General features: G+C 42.5%; 1 protein-coding gene across 2 annotated transcripts in view; it reads right to left on the bottom strand.

The window, feature by feature from the left end:
• STT3B (STT3 oligosaccharyltransferase complex catalytic subunit B) overlaps window positions 1–16,403 on the bottom strand; it is a 109,094-nt gene extending 92,691 nt beyond the window's left edge. The window contains exon 1 of one of the 2 annotated variants that reach the window (XM_062215682.1): window positions 16,037–16,403. In XM_062215682.1, the coding sequence (XP_062071666.1) occupies window positions 16,037–16,350 (314 nt within the window). In that variant the 5' untranslated portion in view covers window positions 16,351–16,403. The remainder of the gene's footprint in view (window positions 1–16,036) is intronic. The other variant, XM_062215690.1, reaches the window with a different exon arrangement.
• Between the last annotated feature and the right edge of the window lie 768 nt (window positions 16,404–17,171).

Below are 17,171 nucleotides of genomic sequence, written 5' to 3'. Positions count from 1 at the left end.
AAAGGAGGGAAAGAGGAAGGGCCCAAATTTTTAAAAGGAAGTCATGCTGCATAAAGCATCACTTTTACACTAGAAAGTGGTTAACATATAGAACTAATAACATGAAACTATACTTTCATCCATCGAACAAATTTTCCTAACTTTAAGGTAAACAAGTATCTTAGTTCATTTCTATCTTTTTGTATTTGTTCAGAAATGAAAGGTGTTTCATTTTATACAAGGCCTTCTATTTTAGAATTTGAAATCGTTCTATGGCATTTTCAGTTCTGAAGCAACTCAGTTGCATCTGACACATGCCTTCAGTGTCTTTATAAAATGTGTAGGCAAATACTAATTGTGAATCTCTGGCTTCCACTATAATTTTTGAAAAAATATTTTGATTAGAGCACTTAAGAATCTTAACTCCTGGCCGGCGCTGTGGCTTAACAGGCTAATCCTCCGCCTTGCAGCGCCGGCACACCGGGTTCTAGTCCCGGTTGGGGTGCCGGATTCTATCCCGGTTGCCCCTCTTCTAGGCCAGCTCTCTGCTATGGCCCGGGAAGGCAGTGGAGGATGGCCCAAGCAAGTCCTTGGGCCCTGAACCCGCATGGGAGACCAGGAGAAGCACCTGGCTCCTGCCTTCGGATCAGCGAGATGCGCCAGCCCCAGCAGCCATTGGAGGGTGAATCAACAGCAAAGGAAGACTTCTTTCTTTCTATCCACTCTGCCTGTCAAAAAAGAAAAAAAAAAAAAAAAGAAAGAAAGAAAGAAAAGAAAAAAAAGAATGAATCTCAACTCCTGCCATATGACAAAATTTGCAGGTAGGAGGTTAGAAAATCAAGTATTAGCCAATTCCTTTCTATTCTCTAGGAACTCCAGCATATCCTCAGAGAGGGAAAACCAATAGCAATTATTCTATCTAAACACATAAGGATTTTCAGTGTTCTGGTAGATTTTGATGGACTGATCCAAATGAATAATTTAGAGGGGAAAACGGTAAGTCTAGAAAAAATTAGGGCTGAGCACTGGTTGTGACTGTCACTCTAGGCATGTCAGGGACCATCTTTAGTCAGTACCTATCTTCATTCTCCTCATAACAAGTCTCCCTTTTTCTGAAACACTGTAACTGACCAAAATATAAAATTAACACTTGAAAATTTTTCCAAGCCTCAATCTTTCAGAGAGGAATGGGTCTAACAGGTGGTTGTGCTGTGGCGTAGTGGGTAAAGCCACCACCTGCAGTGCAGGCATCCTATATGGGCACAAGTTCAAGTCCCAGCTACTCCTCTTCTGATCCAGCACATGCCCTGGGAGAGTAGTAAAAAATAGCCCAAGTGCTTGGGCCCTTGCACCCATGTGAGACGCGGAAGAAGCTCCTAACTTCGGATTGGCCCAGCTCTGGCAGTTGTGGCCATCTGGGGAATTGAACCATCCATGGAAGACCTCTCCATAACTGCCTTTCAAATAAATAAATCTTTAGAAAAGATAAAGTCACTCTCGATGTTGACTTTATTGTTTAACATATCAAGTAGTACTCCCTCTTCTCATGTATAAAATAGGGGAAATAAAATATCTCTCAGGACTGTTTTAAGGACCAATAAGCCACAAACTGGAATAAGACATCTGCAACATATATATATATGTGTGTGTGTGTGTGTGTGTGTATAAAGTTTTCCACTAGATAAGAAAAAAGCAAACTCAGTTTAAAAAAATTGTTGAAAGACATGAACAGATATTTCAGAGGAAATAAAAATAACTATGTTGTGGAAGAGCCTCCAAAGATGGCCACTCAGCAGTCCCAACCTTGCCTACATAAGCAGCCTGCTTTTCCTGGCACTGAGCCAAGTGCACACCTATTTCTCAACAGTATCCTACAGCGGACATGATGCTATATACACACCCACTCAAGCCCTTAGTGACTTGCCAGCTTCCTCCCTCTCATAATGCTCCCTTTTTTCTAACACAGCAGCCATGTTGCAAGGCAGCCCAAGCAGCTACATAAACCAGCCAAAGTCCCTAGCTGAGCTACCAATTAAGATTCTAGATGACTGACAGCTGTCCAGGCATTCAACACATTCTGGCTCCAGCTGACTGCAGCCTATGGTGTATCTAGACTACTGTAGTCATGCAAGCACCCAAGCAGATATATGAAGCAGAACTTCCCACATAACCTACAGAACTGTAAAATAATAAAGTGCTGCTCTGTCACTAAGTTTTATGGTGGTGATATTACTTTTATAAATATCTAATATATTATGACAAAATTCTACTCCCAGTCATATATCCTAACACACACACACATCAGAAAAGTTTTACTATTCATAATAGCACTGTTCCTAATAGCAAAAAAAATCCAAATACTTAATAAATGTAAAAATGCAAGTCAAAAACAATGTATTTATAGAAGACTATCCTTTAATAGCCAAAGTAAAACTTACCAATCTATTGCTTACAGATACATACACACCAGGACATTTTAAAGTATGGGAAAGGAAATATTAAAACAAAATTCAGTATAATGATTTCCTGGTGCCTTAGGAAAACAAAGGGAATAGGGTACATGAAGAACATGGATAGATGTGAAACTGGTAATAACCACTGGGCTTGGTAGTTGGATAGGAGGTTCACAGGTGTTCATTAAGTTTCACAATAACAGACAGTATACACATTCTATTTTATAGTCATGTTGCATTTAAAATATACTGCATTAAGAATGTATTTGCAACTGTTATGAGTCATACCAAAGTTATAGTATCAAACCCAAGTTACACAAACATCCAGAATGGTTTTTATTTCAAAAGGAAAACTTTTCATATAAAGGCTGGTTGTAATGGACATTTCATTTTAAAAATAGTAAATTCTAAGCCAACTAAAGTATTCTAAACAGGAGAAAAAGTTTCCCTTTTTAATGAACTGACTCATTTTAACAACCTTCAAAGAAATCGTTTATTTAAGCAGATTCTAGTTGCTCAAGCTCATTTTTCTATTTGAACACATGATTGGCCTTTACAGCTTTAAGATCAGATTTATTTCATCTACCTCATATAGTTTCATTATTCCGCTCCTTTAAATGCCAGAAAGCTGCTTAGCATGTTAAAATAAAAGCCTTCTTTAGTCATGTCTAGAGTAAAAATTATCTTAGGATTGAAATTAAACTTCTGTGGAGCAAGTTAATTTTAAAAATTAAGAAAACAAAGTTTTAAGTGTCAATATATTCAACTGTTCAACAATAGATTCTCAAATTTTTATTTATTCAAAAAAATTTCTTGAGAGGCAGAGAGCATGCACAAATTAGTGTGCAGCAGTAGGCTCCTATCCACTGGTTCACTGACCAAAGATCCACGAAGCACCAATCTGAACCAGGGTGGGGAACTCAATCAGGTCTCCCACGTATGTAGCAAGGACTCAATTACATGAGCCCTCACTACTGCCTATTGTATCAGCAGTAAACTGAAATTAAGAGATGAAGCTGGGACTTCAACACAGGGACAGGGGCCAGTGCTGTGGCACAGCAGGTTAAACCCCTGGCCTGAAGCACCCGCATCCCACATGGGCGTCGGTTCTAGTCCCAGATGCTTCTCTTCCAATCCAGCTCTCTGCTATGGCCTGGGGAAGCAGTAGAAGATGGCCCAAGTGCTTGGGTCCCTGCACCTACATGGGAGACCCGGAAGAAGCTCTTGGCTCCTGGCTTCAGATCGGCACAGCTCCAGCCATTGCAGCCATCTGAGGAGTGAACCAACAGATGAAGACCTCTCTCTCTGTATCTTTGTCTTTCAAATAAATAAAATAAATCAAAAAAAAAAAAAAAAAAGGAATGCAATAGGTTAATTATTTAAAAAAACAAAAAACAGGAACTTTGATCTGAGACTCAGACATCCTAACTGGTCTTAGCCACTGGGCCAAATGCCAGCTCCATATTAGATTGTTTAAGTCACATTATTAAGTTTTTAAGCAAAAACAATTGAGCTCATTGCAGCATATCCGTTTTAGGACTCACATGATTATTATATGGCTATTATTATATGGAATAATACATAATTAAAGCACCAACCAGCCATTTTGCAAGGTTCAAAGGTAAAAAATGAATATAATGGCTTATTTGACACTCAGCATCTACAATATTCAATGATTCCCCCCCAGTAATTAGACACAGACAAAGCTATTTCCATTGCAAAGACACTTTACTGGAGACAAGCAACCCACTTCATTCCTAATGACTACTTTAATTTAGTATCCTTTAACCTCTTATGGTAAAGTTTAAATGAGATCAGTCATAGCTGCGATGGGTCCTTAAGGTGTTGCTTAATTTGCATACTAATTGCCTATAATAAAGTTAAATCAAAAGCCCAGTAAGCCAAATGGCTCATTAACCCAAACCCCACCCAAATTCATCATTTCATCAATTTGGTATATTCTAACTAATGCCTATACATACAATCATTTCAATTCTTTTTAATTTTTTTTATTTTTGACAAGCAGAGTGGACAGTGAGAGAGACAGAGAGAAAGGTCTTCCTTTTTGCTGTTGGTTCACCCTCCAATGGCCGCTGCAGCCGGCGCATCTCGCTGATCCGAAGCCAGGAGCCAAGTGCTTCTCCTGGTCTCCCATGCGGGTGCAGGGCCCAAGCACTTGGGCCATCCTCCACTGCCCTCCTGGGCCACAGCAGAGAGCTGGCCTGGAAGAGGGGCAACCGGGACAGAATCCAGCGCCCCAACTGGGACTAGAACCCGGTGTGCCGGCGCCGCAAGGCGGAGGATTAGCCTGTTGAGCCACGGCGCCGGCCTTCAATTCTTATTTTTCCTTCAAACTAGGATGTAGTGCTCATGCTCAACTCAAATACCAGCTTCTAAATTTTTACCTCCATCACTGACATTGTCTTCTTTCATTTATAACCTCAAAAATGACAAAGAAACCTTTAGAGCTCGTATGGTTTTTAGATATTATCAAATCTGTCTTCTCTTAATTAACTAGTTCCTTAAAAGTGATGTTAAAACAATTTAAACTCAAGTTTTTGTACCTGGAAGGCATACTCATGAAACTACAATCTCCATCAAAGCTCTTCCAAGGGTATCTAAGCAACTCATCTCCCACCGCTGAAGACAATCAATACTCATAAAAATCATTCTCTTGTAAGCATTATCATCTCCTTTCTTCAACATTAACTTTTGTAAGGTTAAAATGATACCTTTATGAAAGGTAAGAGTATGATACACATTCACTACACATATGATTTTACTGGCATCACAGTCAAGTCCAAGATTTGGCAAAGTAGTACATGATACAGTCTTGCTATATTATTGACTACCAAAACATAAAATGTATTTATCATCAATGATAAAGTGTCTGTCTGAATCTTCTTTGAGTACTACGTAACTAATACCATATAGGATATTATAGGTAATATAAATGATCTTTAGTTTTTCTGTATAATGATAATGACAATGAGTTAGTATTATTCATTAGAGAGGAAAGGAGGAACAAAATCATCACAGCGCTTCTTTTTTCTTCTTCTTTTTTGGAAAGGCAGGCAGGCAGAAAGACACAAATGAGAGAGATCTCCCATATGCTGGTTCACACTCCAAATACCAGGACTGGGCCAGGCAAAAAAATGGAATTCAAAGTTCAATCCCTGGCCTCTCATGTGGTACCCGGACCCAACTACTGAGCCAACCATCACCTGCTGCCTCCAAAGATACAGGTTAGCAGGAAGCAGGAAGTGAAGGCAGCACCAGGCCTCAAACCCAGACACTCCTCTATGGGATGTGGATATCCCAAGAGGCATCGTAAAGCTACCCCACACATGGACCCCGACTCCCACTCCCCAACAGTACATGATTAGAACAAGAACAGACAACTTGGTCTCTTTGTGTGTTTTTACATTTTATGTGTTAATGTCTTCTTCAAAATGGTACATTCTATTTAGTCAAATGAACAGTTCTAAGCAAAATTTAAAGTTTGTTTTATACTGTGACTAAAAACACCTGTATCTTTCTTTCACACATAAGGCAAATATGCTATATTAGGTTGTTATTTCTAAAAGAAGTATGCTTAGTATTATTTTTTAAAGATTTATTTATTTATTTGAAAGGCAGAGTTTACAGAGAGAGGAGACAGTAAGACAGAGAGAAATCTTCCATGTGCTGGTTCACTCCCAAGATGGCCACAATAGCCAGAGCTGGGCCAGTCTAAAGCCAGGAGTTCCAGGAGTTTCTTTCAGGTCTGTGACTTGGATATAGGGGCCCAAGGACTTGAGCCATCTCCTGCTGCTTTCCCAGGCCATAGCAGGAAACTGGACTGGGAGAGGAGCAGCCAGGACTTGAACCGGCATCCATATGAGATGCCAGCGCAACAGGTGGAAACTTAGCCTACTATGCCACAGTGCTGGCCCAATCAGTTTTAACATAAACTTTAAAATGAGCAGTGGTTGGCAAAAGGCATCACTTAAAAACTAGTAATTTTGCACTTATCAGATTACCATTTGTCTCTTGAAAGACAGTTACATGTCCCCCTCACTGCTTCTTTATTCTCAGTATCCACCCAAAGAGTCAATCTTTCTGGTCAGTTAGTGCCAGCAGAAAACGGCAAGGTTACCTGGAGACAATTTAAACTCAAGTTCCAGAGTCTAGCTTTCAGATAATTTTATCTCAAGTGATGAGAAAGATGCCTTCTCCTCTTTCCAACAAGCAGTTCCAGCTTTAAAAAAAAAAAAGAAAAAGGGCAGGCAACCGCCTCAGGTGGACAAAAAGCCTGGTTAAGTCAAATTACTTCTGAATTTTATGACCTACATACTCTCAAAAATCCTTTGACTAACAAAGATGAATCAAAAACAATTGCTGAGCAAAAAAGCAAGGCTTGTCATAATTCCATTGGTTTAAAATTGTTTAAAAGGCAAAATAAAATTATATTACTTAGAAATTCAGAGTTTTATCACCTATGAGAAGAAGAGATAAGGGATTGAGAGAGCAAACACCAGGACTTCTGAGTGAGTGCAGTGACCTTGATCTGGGTAATGGTCATGGAGGCATTCATTCTCCTGTTCATCAGACTTATACCTTTCAGGATGTGTTAATTATCACTAAAAAAAAAATGACCAAAACTGAATACCTTTTCACCCATAAGAAAAGCCTTTGCTGAACACATTTCTTGGCTGCTGTTTATATAAACATGTTATGACTTATTTTCAAAGACTATCTCAAAGATTACAAGAATCCTGCCTTCCAATAATCCTGTACTCCATTATTTTTGCTGTAGATTACAAGATGATATAATTATCTACTGTAACAATAACACCTTCTTAAATAGATTATAGTCTACTTTATAGGAGTTACCAGTGTTCTAAGAATAGGCATGAAAGGGCCAGCGGTTGTGGCACAATGGATTAAGCCACCTTTTCCAATACTGGCATTCCCTATCGGAGTACGGGTTAAATCCCAGATGTTCCACTTTTGATCCAGCTCCCTGTTAACACACCTGAGAAGGTAGCAAATGATGTTTAAGTACTCGGGCTACTTAAAAACTCCCACACGGGAGACCAGAATGGTGTTCCTGGTTCCTGGCTTTGGTCTGGCCCAAAACTGGCTGCTGAAGCCATTTGGGGGAGTGAACCAGAGGCTAGAAGTTCACTCTTTGCTCTAATCAATCAACCAATCTTTGAAGAAAAAAAAAAAAAAGGAATGGGAATGAAGTAACAAAATTGGAATGGTGGTCATAAGTTAGTTTTCCCAGTCATGGTCCTTTTCTCCAATCCTACTCCGTCAATTTGGCTATGATCTTCTTAAAACAAATCTGACCAGCAATAAACAATAATTCAGGCTGTGCATGTACTGAAACTTCAGAATGTATAAATTACAAATTGCTATTTGCATTCTAACTATTAACTGTGTAGACAACAGCATAAACTTTAACTTCAACATTAGGGTGGCTATATATCATATGCTACATTATTTATAACTGAAGGAAACAAAGAAATACCGTATTTCAAGTTTTAGAAAACAAATCCATTTGAGTTTTTTGTAGATTGGAAAGACTGCTAGATATCACAAAAGAATATCACTCCTGAAGAGAAATCTTTAACTACTTGAAAATAATAAACCTGTAAAGCATGAAAAAAATTAAGATAACTCCAAAAGAAAAAGTATTAATCTGGTTGTCAATTAATCATTAATTTTTTAATATTTCCCTAATATAAACAAAATTTCTTTAACTATGTCTTTATGCAATAACATTTCCCTTTCAATAAAAAATGAACAGAATAAAGTTTAAACTATTAATTAACAGTCATTACAGTCGAGGTGCACACGATTTTTTAAATCACCAATTCCAAGGACGCTAAACTAAACCCCAAAGCTCTATTTGGTTACCTAAACTTGAATTGTCAACTTAGAGTGAGCGGTACAAAGTAACTCCTCATCTGACATTTTCAAACAACTTCTCAAACTACTGCCTCCAAGGTAAGCACAGTGCAAAACAACAACAACAACAACAAGAAAGGGCGGGGGGGTGGGGTGGGGGGATAAGGAATCTGGGCAGGCTACAACTATACCACCTTAGGCATTCATCCCTCTGGTCCTCAGTTTACATAGGCAACCCAAAAGATACTCTAAAAACTCTTCAGGCTGCAGAATCCTGAGCCTTCTCTGAAGGTACAGCTATCCCCTCCTAACTCCCTTAACAGGAATGTCTTATTAATACTTGCAATCTATTTACTATCATTTTCTTACCAACACAATAAATCTCAATAAAAACATTCAATTGGATTCATTCAGCTACTCCCAGTAAAAGCCCCATTTCTAAAAATTCTCCTTATTCAGGTTTAAAAAGGAACAACAACAACAAAAAACTTAAGGGCCATATCAATTTTACTCCCCCTTTCCTATATCAAAGCAAAGTAATTAGCCATCATTCAACTAGTGAGCTCAGTTGGATAGAGCAGGAATGGTGACCAGGCATCTTCATAGGGCAATATTTTAAGATTTAAATCAGTGCAGATGATTTTAAAAACAAACTAAATGGAGGACATTTTCATTTAAGGTTGCCTTGAAGACAGAAGGTGCAATTTTAAAAATAAATAAATAAAACAGGCTTTGGAGTCAGACCTGAATTCTTTAATTCTTGTGGGGGAATACCAAATTGTATTTTCATCTATGGAAATAAAACATCTTAATTCCAAGATACTATCATATTGTATAAGACACTGAAAATTATGTTATGCATTACCACTTAAAACAAAGTTAACCTGTAACACTAAGGTCCACAGAAAGAAAAAATGGTCCCAGATGACGTGGTCAGTTTTAGAACTGGACTTTCTACAAACAGTAAAACAGGAAACATGAAAGCATCCACCAGCTTACGTACTAGTTATGCTCTAAAATATGTGTAGATGTCTCACTGGAGTCTATGAAGCATTTTTCCAGACAAAAAATTCTAAATAATGGTGAGATATCCTGAGAAGTCTACAAATGTTGGTTAACCTAGATTTACCTAAAATATGGGAGCTTTTAGGACAACTGCTCCTATTTTAACAATTATTTTTTAAAAAACTGTATTGCCACTTTCTATCCATTTTGAAATTCCGATAATTATTCATAGTCAGAAGTAGGTAAAGTCAGGACAAAGCCACCTTCTCAGAAAAGTGGTTTAAGGCATAGAGGGTAAAGCAGCAGGCAGCACCAGCATCCTATATGGGCACTGGTTTGAGTTCCCCACTGCTCCACTTCTGATCCAGCTCCCTGCTAATGAGCCTGGGAAAGCACCTAAAGATGGCCCAAGTCCTTGGGACCCTGCACCCACGTGGGGGACCTGGATGAAGCTCCTGGCTCCTGGCTTCAGCCAGGTTCAGCCTTTTGGGGCATGAACCAGTGGATGGAAAATCTCTCTGCCTCTAACTCTGCTTGTCAAATGTATAATCTTTTTTTTTTTTTTTTAAAAGTGGTTTAAAAATAAAGCATCCACCAGAATCATAGAAAGCAGAGGGATGAAGACAGAGTAGCTGGTTAGCCATTTACATTTTTTCAGCTTCCAACAGACTTTGGCCCATAAAGTGTATTTGTGCATCTTCTATTATCTGAAAGTGTTTTTTTTTTCCTGTTTAGTAGTCTGACAATAGCCATTTCTGCAGTTACACTACATCTGGATGAGACATGTCAGACATAACAGGTTGGCCAATAAAAGCCCCCTAATAATTCAAAGCAATTCTGGAGTACCACATAAACTGATCCTAATAAAGTCAACATCAATACACTTCAGAGTTTCACCCAAGATACCAGATTCAGCAAAGTCAAGTCACTTAACAGGCCAAAGTTAATGTACTGACTTATAACATACTCAAATTACTAACCAAAACGTGTAATGATACAATCTGATTTTAACTTGCAGTTCAAATGACAACACAAAAACAGTATTTAGGTGCTGGCGTTGTGGTGTGTAGTGGGAAGTCACTGACTGCGACAACATTCTGTGTGGGTGCCTGTGGAGCCCAGGCTGCTCCACTTCAGTTCCAGCTCCCTAGTGGTGCACCTGGCAAAGAAGCAGAGGATGGCCCAAGTGCTTGGGCCCCTGCACCCACGTGGGGGCCTGGAAGAATCTTCTGGCTTCCATCTGTCCCAGCCCTGGCTATTGTGGCCATCTGGGGAGTCAATCAGCAGATGGAAGATCTCTCTCTACCTCTTCATCTCTGTAACTCTTTCAATAGATTTAAGAAAAAAAAAAAAAAAAAAAAAAAAAAAAAAAAAAAAAAAAAACAACAGTATTGATACTCATAGTGTTCAAACATTATAGAACACAAATGCTACACAAAAATAAGATATCCTCTTTACTATGGAGATGGAGAACAAGCATTATCATTCTTCACATTACAGTTAACAACGCATTATGTCTGTCTCTAAGCAGAATTTTTTTTTTTGGACAGGCAGAGTTAGACAGTGAGAGAAACAGAAAGGTCTTCCTTCCATTGGTTCATCCCCCAAATGGCTGCTACAGCTGGCGCGCCACGCCGCACCAATCTGAAGCCAGGAGCCAGGTGTCTAAGCAGAATTTAAAAGCAGCAATGAACAGATATGATAAAGTATTGTTATTTATTTTCATTTTATTTGGACAGCAGAGAGAGAGAGAAACAAATCTTCCATGGGCTGGTTCACTCTCCAGATGTCCACAACAGCTAAGACTGGGCCAGGCCAAGGCCAAGAGTTCAGAACTCAATCGGGGTCTCCCACATGAGTGGCAGGGACTCAAGTAATTGAGTCATCATTTAGTGCCTCCCAATGTGTGCTTTATCAGAAACCTGGAATCAGAAGATGAGCCAGGACTGGTACACATTGGAACCAATACCAATGGTAGGAGTCCCAACTGCTGTGCCAAACGCCTGCCCCAATAAGTACATAGGATCTAGGTGGCAAGCACATGGGTATTCACTGTAAAATTCTTTTAGCCTGCGAATATGTTTGAAAACTTTAATACTTTGTATTTCAAGTTAGTTTTAGTATTGTTGCTCCCTAAGATCACCTAGTTTTCAATAGAAACAAATGTGATTTGGTTGAGAATATTACCCTTTCCATTCTTTATTTCTGAAAGCATGCATGTGCTGATGAACACTGTCTGAAGACAGACCCTAACTACCCCAGGACCCATTCCATGATTACTACCCATGGGAGCCACCACACTGACCCAGCATGAGAACAGGTTCAATTCCACCATCCAAGCCAACAGTTCAAGGCACTCCCTGCACCTCTTCCCTGCCTGTACTTGAAACCTAGAATGACCTCAAATGCTAAAGCCTAGAAAAATTATAAATTACAATGAAATCTATGGTAGTATACTTATTCTGAAGTGTGGCTGGACTACTGTTGCTAGTAATCTCACAAAGTGACTTTAAGAGTTGGGGCTGTTTATGTTCTAAAACTCTTTTTAATCCATTTAGTCTTCTTCAGAACTGAGGTCTGAAGCTTCTTTTTTGTCATCTGCAAAGTAAAGAAAAACATGGAGAGCTCAAAGTACAGGAAGTTGTCCCTAACAGCTTATGTCCCAAAGGTTTATCATTCCTTTGAAAACATGTTTGTACTGGGCCGGCACTGTGGCGGAGTATGCGGAGCCTCTGCCTGCAGTGACCGAGTTTCATGTGGGCATTGGTTGAGTCCTGGCTGGTCCTCTTCCTATCCTGCTCTCTACCTATGGCCTGCAAAAGCAGTGGAAGATGGCCCAAGTGCTTGGGCTCCTGCACCCATGTGGGAAACCCGGAAGAAGCTCCTGGTTTTGGATTGGCCCAGCTCTGGCTCTTGAGGCCACTTGAGGAGTGAAACAGCAGATGCAAGACCTTTCTGTCTCTCTCTCTGTATAGAACTCTGCTTCTCAAATAAATAAAATATTAAAAATAAATAAGAAGAGGAATTAAGAATAAAACATATCAAGTTTAAAAAAAAAATAAAATAAGAAAACATGTTTGTACTAATTAGCATCTTTATACCAGAGTTTCTAGGGAAAAATTGCACTCCATTTTTCAATTTACAACTTTCTGCCCTACCAAAAAGGCATCTGCTGCTTTTCTGGTAAATGCAGCCAAAACCCAAGGCTCATAATTCTCTATAGGGAGGACCCACTTTAACGTGTGAAAGCAGGAAAAAGACAGTGCTCTATACTAAAAGGGAGCTTTTACAGAAAAATCTACAACAATTTAACAAGATACCAGTTATCGAAAAGGTGGACCTGGCTTACATAATATAAACGTATTAATAGTTACAATAAAAACATGTAAAAATTACACTGTGCTCCCAATAAAAAAAGGTATAGCTAGGCACTGTTAAATTAGTTGATCAACCAAGTGTTTGGCAAGTAAAACAGTCTCAAACTGCTTCCTCATGTCTGATCAACTCAACTGAGAGGAAAACTCCTAAAGTGGTGAGACTGTAACACTGCTAAATTCTAACACACTGCTAAATTCTGAAAAAGGACAGTGTTCAATAAACATGTTATTAAACATCATATGCCACCCCTTATAATAACAGCTGGTAAGATTTACAAAATAACTTGGGTGACAAATTTTAAAAAACAAGTATAACATTAAGATTTACACAATACAAGAACGACTGTAAAAATTACACAAACAACTCACAAAGGAAGAAAAACTTCTCACTAAAGACTTCAGAAATGAAACCCGTGAGAGACATGAAAAAGGGGATTTGGGAAGGTGTGAGTAAGCCTGCACAACTTGGTTTGTGCACACAAAACTTGAGAGAAATAGTTAAATATCACTAAAGGTGTATGCCATTGCTACATGATAAAATGGTAATCTGAACACCTCTCATATAGCACACAACACTAAAATGTCAGACTTCAGACCAATTAAACTGTTAGTACTATTAGTAAGCTTTGGAGAAAAACTGCTTTATAAATCCAAAGATGCTAGGCAATCTACACACCCTCAATTTTAAATTTCCTCAACGAGAATGATGAGAAGAATGAGATGAGAAGAATGAATGACATGTCTAACCACTTAAGCTCTTCAAAAAAAGAAAAAAAGAAGAAGAAGAAGGGGGAGAAAGTACTTTTTGGGATCTGAAACCTGATTGTTTCACAAGTCACCCAAATCAGGCATCACAATAGATTCATACTGACAAACCTCCATTCACAGCAAGGTACAGGGACAGATCTCAGTCCATAAATATTTTTCCTACTAACCAAAATTACTTAACATTATGAGTATAAACATTTAATCAAGAATGAATAAATGGGAGCTGGTGCTGTGGTGTAGTGGACAAAGCCGCCTGCAATGCCGGCATCCCATATGGGCGCCGGTTCGAGTCCCGGCTGCTCCACTTTCGATCCAGCTCTCTGCTATGGCCTGGGAAAGCAGAAGATGGCCCAAGTCCTTGGGCCCCTGCACCCACGTGGGAGACCGGGAAGAATCTGGCTCCGGATCAGTCCAGCTCCAGCTCCAGCTGTTATGGCCATTTGCGGAGTGAACCATCGGATGGAAGACTTCTCCCTCTCTGCCTCCTTCTCTATGTAACTCTGATTTCAAATAAATCTTTTTTAAAAAAAGTAAACATTAAAATATGTAATATTATTATCAATATGAATACCTAAAGAGTCCTTTAAGGCTAAAGAAACATTTGTACTTTTAGGTGGATATATATGAATTAGCATTCAAATGGTACAGACTTAGAGGAAGAATCAGAAATGTATCAGAAATGTGTTTTCATACATAGAAACTTAGGAGTGAACCATTTTCATGTGAATGAATGAGTATGTCCTCCAAGGATATTCTTGAAACTGATGAAATCAACTTTTAGTTCTTAGCCATGTGCTCTTTAAGAAAATTTAGATATATATTTACATTATCCATGAAACAACCAGGTAAACTTTGTCATGATTACCTTATGCAATTTTAGTCTTGAGCTCTGGCTGACCTGATGCAGATTTATAACCTTCCTTCAAAATAAGGGAAAGATGACAAAAACCATATCCTCATTCATCTGTGAATTTTTCTGCAATCTTTAATTTCAGCCTCAAAGTTAAATTAAACAGTAGTTAGTCTTCCACTTGTAAAAATGGTAGTCTTTGAAAATTCACAATTTTTTTGTTACCCAAAATGTTTGGTCAACCATACACTTCTGTTGTAATTTGGAAAGACAGAACTTTCTCTGTTCTCACTGTTCAGTAAGCAGTTTTTCACTTTCTAGTTCCAATTTCATTTTTATCTAATTTGCTTAAGTGTTTTAATGCCAAAACTACACAGAATACTGTGTTTCGTTAACAGGTTTCAGAGGTATTCTTAGGCTCACAAATACTCCACATTAATATATTTTCTTCTGTGATTCCAAGTAATAGAAAGGTTATTAAACAAAGTGTTAGGGAAAAAAAAAAAAAACCCAAAGCCTCAAAAAAAGAGGGATCAAAAACATCTCGGGAAGAATGTCACAGTAATTAACTGTTTATCCAAACTGAACCCTCTGGTGTTCACTGGATGTTGCGGTATCAATTTTTCTCTCCATAACAGCAGACGGTTAACTCCGGCATGTTAATAGATGGGGAACTCACTCCAAAACATCTATAGATTTAGTTACTCTCAAGAGCGGTCTCTTTAGTTCAAATGCTGAAAACAAACCTCCTAAAGTTTCGTTACGTCTAATTAAAGGGAGTACGATGAGCTCAAGGTTGATAGGTTAACTAGTTTAGGAGGCATGTTCTCAGGTGGGAAAAACTTAACGTGAGCTGGGGAAAGCGAAGGCAATCTTGCTACCTAGCTAACTCACGGAGCAGCGGGGTGTCGACACTGGCTCGATGCTGGGGAGCCGGGGTCGCGTCCTACCGACACCACGCAGGTCTCGCGCACGGGGGGAACCCTGGCGATCGGATACAGCCCAGGGCTCCTATCACGGTGCTGCAGTTGGTTCTCTAACCCACAACCTTCCTGCAGTGGCCAATACAGGAACTAATGCAATGCTTTCGGATCGCGTGCACAGCACACGGAGGGAGGCAGTTGGGCTAATAGAGTAATGATCCGGCTCTACACAGCAACCCAAGATGACTGTGGAACACTGAAGTGCTGAGTGCACTTAAGGCCCTAGGGGGAAAAAAAAAAGCCACTCTTGAAAATACCTAATGCTGAATAAATACGAGTCGCCGGCTTTCAGATCACTTTCAGGGGTATTATTTCCTTGCCTCGGCCGCCACCCTCTCCGTTTCCCGTCTCGTATCGGGGGAGCAGGACAGCCTCACAGCGCGCGGCGCAGCGCACGGGGCTCCGACCCCTCCGGACTCCCCTCCAGCGGGCACCAGGGCAGCCCCCGGGCCGATCCCACCGCGCGCAGCACACACCACGGAAGCCGCGGGCGGGGAGGCGGCCACGAGTCCGGCGGGCCCGGCCGGGGGTCTAGGCTGCGCCGCTTGACCACCCCCCACGCCCCTGCCCCGCCTCGGGCGGCTCGGGGCAAACTTCGCCCACGGGCAGGGGGCGCGCCTGCGGCTCCGGGACGCGAGCGGGGGGCTCGGCGCAGCGCCCCGGCGGGCAGCGGCGCTGGGGGGCGCGGGGGTCCCGGGCGGGGGAGGGGCGGCGGGCACTCACCACGGGTCGAACTCGTGGATGATGCTCTCGAAGCGGATGACGGCGAAGAGGCGCGAGCTGAAGCCGGCCAGCCAGGCCAGGAAGAGGATGGTGAACGACAGCAGCGACTGCCAGCCGGCCGGCTGCGACAGCCCCCCGGACAGCCCCGCGGGGGCCGGCTTCGTGGGCGCCGCGCCGCCCGCCGCCTTGTGCGCGCACTGGGCCCCGGGCCCGTGGTGGCCCTGCCGGCTGTTCCCCAGGGCCATGAGGCCGCTCCACGGGGACGAGTTGAGGGACGACTTGTGCTTGCTCTCCGGGGCCGAGGGCTCCGCCATGTTGTGCCCCGGCGGCGGGTCTCGCTGGCCGCCGCCGCCGCTGCCGCCGCCGCCTGGTGCGAGGGCTGCTGGGCGGGGACCCGAGGAGGAGGAGAGGAGGAGGAGGAGGAGGAAGAAAAAAAAAGAGGAGGAGGGACGAGCTCTGCGCGCTCCCGCCCTCAGCGCCGCGAGGCCGGGGCACGGGGGGTGGAGGCGGCGGCGAGGAGTCTCCGCCTCAGCAGCGGCCGCGACCGCCGCGCTCTCGACCCGGATGGCCCCCGCGCCCCACTAGCCATGCGTGTGCCCGGCGCGGCGGCGGCGGCGGGACGAGGGCGCCGGAGGAGGGAGAGCGGCAGTCGCAGGCGGCCCCGCGGCCCGGAGAGGCAATGACATTCCCCCTCACGCCCGCCGCCCGCCCCGCCGACAGGAGCAGGGGGAGGAGCGCCCTGGCGCCGGGCGGAGCTCGGCCAGCCTCTGGCCCCGCCCCCCGCCCAACAGGAACTGGCCCCTCCGCCTGTCACAAAGCGACAGGTCCGTTAGGGGGCGGGCCCAGAGCCGCCGCGCCCGCCAATGGGGGCGCGAGCTGAGGCGGCGCTGGCCCCCGCCCGCCGCCTCCCCAACGGCCCGCCCCTCCCCCTCCGGGCCTCGCGCCCATTCGCCCCGAGCCGCCGAGCGGCTTCATTGTCAGTTGAAAGCCGCGATTTCGCGCGCCTCCGCCCTGGAGGGCGCTAGGCGACTCCGCTCGCCTCATGGAGCTGAGAGGCCGGGAGGTGTTCGAGAACAGCGGAGCGGCCTCCGTCAGACTCGGCTTTAGGGGCTCGGAGAGAGCCGAGGCGGCCGAC

This window comes from Lepus europaeus, chromosome 2 (genome assembly GCF_033115175.1).
Source record: "Lepus europaeus isolate LE1 chromosome 2, mLepTim1.pri, whole genome shotgun sequence".
Taxonomy (NCBI): domain Eukaryota; kingdom Metazoa; phylum Chordata; class Mammalia; order Lagomorpha; family Leporidae; genus Lepus; species Lepus europaeus.
Note: the sequence above shows the minus strand (reverse complement) of the source record. Positions and strands in the feature narration are given on the sequence as shown.